General features: G+C 29.8%; 1 protein-coding gene across 1 annotated transcript in view; it reads left to right on the plus strand.

Moving 5' to 3' along the window:
• The window catches only part of ZW10 (zw10 kinetochore protein), a 48546-nt gene that overhangs the window by 26276 nt on the left and 16560 nt on the right, over positions 1-5710 (plus strand). The window contains exons 8-9 of the mRNA XM_011365380.2: positions 4625-4788; positions 5292-5474. Of these exons, the coding sequence (XP_011363682.1) occupies positions 4625-4788; positions 5292-5474 (347 nt within the window). The remainder of the gene's footprint in view (positions 1-4624; positions 4789-5291; positions 5475-5710) is intronic.

The raw sequence follows: 5710 nt of genomic DNA on the forward strand, positions 1-5710 counted from the left end.
CGTGTATTTTGTGTGTGTGCGCGTGTATTTGGCAAATTCATATATGTGTATGTACATGTACATATATATATATATTTTTCTTTTTTTTCTTTTTGTTCAAATCTGAGAGTGAAAGAATACCAACCAGTCTTAAAATTGGTCACTTGGGCAAGGAGAGAAGGGTAATAAGCTTGTGGGTATGGAGAGGGTAAATAAATTTGGGTTGTTTCTTTATAAACCTTAGTGGTGTTGATCTTAACCACAACAAGCATGTTTTGCTTTTACCATGAATAATTTTCTGTAAAGTATAAATTACTAAAATTTACCAAAAAGCAGAAACTCCAAACATACAAATAATTGTAGAAGAAATTTGAAAGATTGTTGAAGACTTGACACTAAAGAGCCACCATCAGGCGCCACTGAAGGTTTTTGACTCAATTCTTTGTGTTCTTCAAATTACTGATAATCCCTTTGTTAATCAAGCTCTTTGGTCAATAGAAAAAGATAAAAAATGCCCTATTTTTTTAAAAAGCAGCATAAACAATACTAAAATATAATAATAGTTTACTCACAGAGAAAACACTGTAGAAAGATTTTACCTTTGATTTATAAATGCAAAAAATAAATGTAAAAAAAAAAAGTAAATTAAATCCAAAAGTATCTTTAAAAAGGACATGTTGTGACCAAGAGTTTACTCTAGGAGTGCAGAGATGGTTCCACGTAAGAAAGTTATCAAATGGTTCATTATATCAGCATATTGATACATCATTAGATATAGAAACTATTACGACAAAATTTAATGCCCTTTACTAATAAAAAAACAAACAAAAAAAGAAAAAAAAAACTTTTAAAAAGGTTAAGAAAACAACCTAAAGAAAAAAAGATACAATCAGGTTATATAGTGTGATGACAGCTATGTATTACACTTAACTTTTTCTTCTCTGATATATATGCATATGTACATTCAACAAATCATTATAGAGCATGGCACTGTACCAGCTGCTTATACCACTTGACTAAGATGGTACCTGCATTTAGGTTCTATAGTTTTAATCAGCGTTGTCTAATAGAAATAAAATATTTGCTACATAATGTAATTTAAAATTTTCTAGTGACCGCATGAAAAAAAAAGTTAAATGAAACTTGAACTTTAATAATATATTTCATTTAGCCCAATATATCCAAAATATAATTTTAATATATAATCAGTAAAAAAAATTGTTAATGAGATAGTTTATATCCCTTTTTTATACACACTTGCAAATTTGATTTGCAAATTATTTTATACATATTGTATATCTCAATTCAGATGTAAATTTTCCCTAGAAATGATTGCTCTGTATTTAGATGTCATGAAATTTACAGTTGAAAAAGTAGGTTCCATCCCCAGGTTGTTCCAAACATACTGAAAATTTTTCGAATAGCTGTATTGAGTCTCCCCAAATCATTTTCCTTTAATTATTCTCACCTACGTCAACAAATTTAGTTCATCCCTTTTAAATGAATAAATTTGGCTTTAAAGCAAAAGCATATGTTTCACAACTGTGAGTTAAATAAATTCACTAACCCATGTATAAACTTACTATTATTAACATGGAATTCAAAGTGGTATTACATAAATTTTTTAAAAGCTCTAAGTTTATCAATATCACCAAAGCATTCTTTAAATTCCTTTGGTATTTCTGGCAGCTAATTCACATTGCAGATTTCAATCAAAATCTTTTGCATATTGAGTTTTGTTAGAAAAATGGTAATATTATTGATTTGTATTATGAAAAAGTTTAATTTCAATATAAATTCTTGTATGTGTCTAGTGAGGTCACAAATAAGCTTTACTCTCCCTTAGAACTTCACATTTAGCTTGTTCATATGTAGCATGATCTCAGTAGAAAACATAAAGTACATTGCCATTTTTTATCCCTGATTATTGAGTATTTGGTAAGCATACTTTTGCTCCAAGAAAATCTTAAAGATAACAGTGCAATAAATCTTTGTAAAACTCTTCTAGACAACTAATGATCATTGGCAAAAAACATAAGATCATATTTATTGTCTTTTGTTTATTTCAGCAGCTCTACAAATCAGTGATAATTTGGTGTTTGCATGAATATGCACTGAATGATTTTGACAGCTGTATTCATGACACTTTTGAGAGTCTGTTTCAGCAAAAACTAAACACACACATATATATATTATGCAGTAGAGATAAGCAATAAGGGTATCATCAGTCTCTTGTTATACAAGTCCAATAAATCAGCATTTTTTACCTAACAGAGCTTTGTAACATTTATGAAAGAAGTGAATTTTCTATGTCTAGCTGAAATTATTCTTTGTCATATAATCATGTAATTTTTGAGACTAAAATACATTACTTTGCAAGTTTGATGTTTTAGGCTGGGAACTGACAATATTTCTTTGTAAATTTGGAAGTCCTGTTAGACAAAATGTAGTCAAAGTATCATCTAAAGCTAAAAGAAACTTTTCAATTTCTCATAAGTTGAATCAGTTGATCTTTGATATCTGTAGTTAGAAAGATCTAGTCTTCTATGGTCACTATCCTATAGTGGCTTAATTGAAGATCTTTCACATTTTAAAAAATATCTTTTTCTTATAATTTTCTAACAAAGTGTCCATAACTGAAATCATAATTTTTTTTTTTGCCATCTCTCTATCTAAAAGAGAGAGAGAGAGAGAGAGAGAGAGAGTGTGTGTGTGTGTGTGTGTGTGTGTGTGTGTGTGTGTGTGTGAGAATCCAAGTCATTTACAAGCTCAGATCCTGTTAAAATCACATTTTTGGTAGGACATTTAATTGTGATTTTAGGCGACTAACATTGTCTGTTATGTTTTGAGAGTGAACCCAAGAAATTCCTGATGTATTTGCTGCAAATGTCTCTTAATAATGTTTACTTTATTATTTAAAAAAATATTTTTGCTTAGCAAGCAAGCAGATTTTTTGTTTTGCTGTTTTAGCAAATTGCAGCTGCCACATATTGTGAAATTTGTGACTTATTTTCTTAAGAGTCTCTCTTTTTTTCCTTTACTGTTGCAACGGTGCTACTAGCTTCTGCATTTTATGATTCTACATTAATAATATACCTTAATTTTAAATGTAAAGGTCTGTCTATAGTTGTTTTCTTAAACTAGAAAAATAATTATATCATAAATAAGTATTTGAATTTAACTACTTTTAATAATTTATATATGTATTGCTGTAACTTGTGCTGTATGCATAAAATATTCAAATAAACACATTACAGTGTTACATTGGTGCATAGAAGAAACATCATTCTAGTAGATGTAAACAGATTCATTCTGTTTACATCGAATAGATTGGAAGTATTAGAAATATGTATGTGCCTGACATGAGCACTAAGTACAGTATACATAATAGCTTACACGATGCAGTGTTTAAAGTGAAATGTTGTCTTATCAAAACAACAAAGTTGCATTTAACAGAAAAGTATTTTATACTACTTTCTCTTTTTTTAAGTTTAAAGTTTTTATTTAAAAAATAAATAATGGTTCCATGTACCCTTCACCCAGTTTTCCTCAGTGTTAATATCTTGTATAACTATAATACAGCCAGGAAATTGACTTTGGTACAATTCGCAGAGCATATTCAGATTTCACTAGTTTTACCTTCACTCATTTGTATGTGTGTGTATAGTTCTGTGCATTTTTATCATGTGTAGATTTATGTAACTACCACAATCAAGATAAAGAACTAGTTTACCTCTTCAAAGCTCTCTTGTACTACTCTTTATAACCACATACCTTGCTTCCATTTTTAAACTTAAATTGAAATTAGTTAAAAATTTAAAAAATTTAGTTGCTTAGTCATACTAGCCATATTTCAAGAGCTTGGTAGCAAATTGTGGCTGGTAGTATCATATTGGACAACGTAGACCTATACTTTAGACATTTAAAGGTGTCTCAAGGCTCTGAGATTATATGGTCACTTTCTTTTAAGGTCCTTATCTCCTAAGGTCTTCCTTGGTGAATCAGAACTAAGTTCAAAATAGCTGGTCCCTTTTATGGTTCCTCTTCCCTCTACACTGGTCACTAATTCTTAACTATTAATTAACAGTATATTCTAAATATAATTCCCTCAAAGTGTGTTGGAAATAACTACCATAGAGTATATTATAGAAGAGATATGGAAGTATTCTGTTTGCTAGACTAGAAATTATACTATAATAAGGTGGGTTTCTTTTTTTTTTTTGGATATTTTACTTAGGATAAACACTCAATGCCCATGCAGTGATGAAAAAAATGTTTATTCATTATTAAAGAACTGGGATTTTATTCTAAATAATTTCAACTTGGTATGTAGAACTTCTGAGTACTTGTCATATAATCCAATCAGTAGATTAGCAGTAGATGATTATAATGTAAATGGCTTAGTACCTTATTGTTAAAGAGTATAGGTAGTAATACAGTGCAGAAGATTCTTTTGATCAGTGAAAATAAAATAATTATATGTCATGATTTGTTCCATGCAGTCAGTTGAGATAGCTATAGAATTTGCTGTGCTGTTTTCTTCCCCATCATCTTAAAATTAAAGACTTCTAGAAAACTAGGGAATTTGAGAATAATCTAGACTGTGAATGATTTCTTGTTTAAAACTTTTTTCTTTTGAATTCAGATTTCCCTCTTGATGCTGATCTAGAAAATGAAAAAACATCTAAGATCATATTGGCTGAGATGCTTGGTGACACGATCTGGGAAGACTTGTCTGAGTGCCTCATTAAAAACTGTTTGGTTTATTCTATTCCAACAAATAGCAGCAAGTTACAGCAGTATGAGGAGGTAAGAGCAGAGATATCACAGGTTTTAAGAGACTATAGGTTCCAATTGGTGTCTTTTGTTTTTTTTTTTTTATTTTAGAGATCTTTTGCTCTTTAGTGACAGTGTTAAGAAAATTATTAATAAGGAGCAGATGCAAATTCCCCCAAAAATGGTTTTTGAAAAACAATTGTTCTTTTATTTATACTTATATCAGCTATAGTAGTTACCATGTGATACTTCACTTGTTTTTTTTTTTTTAGTGTTTCCTTGAACACTATTAAAATAAGGATATTTATTTTAAAGGTCTTTGCACCTTACTAAGTAGAGTCAGAAATTTCTATTGAAGATACTCTTCTTAATGAATTTAAGGCTGGAAAAATATATATCTTTATACCTAGTAATTGATTGTTTATTCTAGAACTTAAATGACCAGCTGGTCCTTCTTTTCTATACATGAGATTTGAAATTTTAATATTGAGGTGGAATAGATGTATATAATTCTTTTTTTCCCTTGTTTTTCTCAGATCATACAATCCACTGAAGAATTTGAAAATGCCTTAAAGGAGATGAGGTTTTTAAAAGGAGATACTACTGATTTGCTGAAATATGCCCGTAACATCAATTCTCATTTTGCTAACAAGAAATGTCAGGATGTGATTGTGGCAGCTAGAAATCTAATGACCTCTGAAATTCACAACACTGTGAAGGTATTGGGGTGATGGTATATTACGTTGATTTAGGAAGCAGCTTATTTTTCAGACGAATATGGTAGAATGGAAAAAGACATGACAGTTGCTAAGCTCACTGAGGGGAGTTTTTAGTCTTCTAAATATTAGTTTTCTCATCTTTAAAGTGGGCCTAATATCTACTTCTTTATAGGGTATTGTGAGGTCCAGATAAGATAATGCATATAAAAGCATTGTATAAATTGAAAAAGTCTACA

The sequence above is a fragment of the Pteropus vampyrus genome, unplaced genomic scaffold (assembly GCF_000151845.1).
Source record: "Pteropus vampyrus isolate Shadow unplaced genomic scaffold, Pvam_2.0 Scaffold110, whole genome shotgun sequence".
Classification (NCBI taxonomy): domain Eukaryota; kingdom Metazoa; phylum Chordata; class Mammalia; order Chiroptera; family Pteropodidae; genus Pteropus; species Pteropus vampyrus.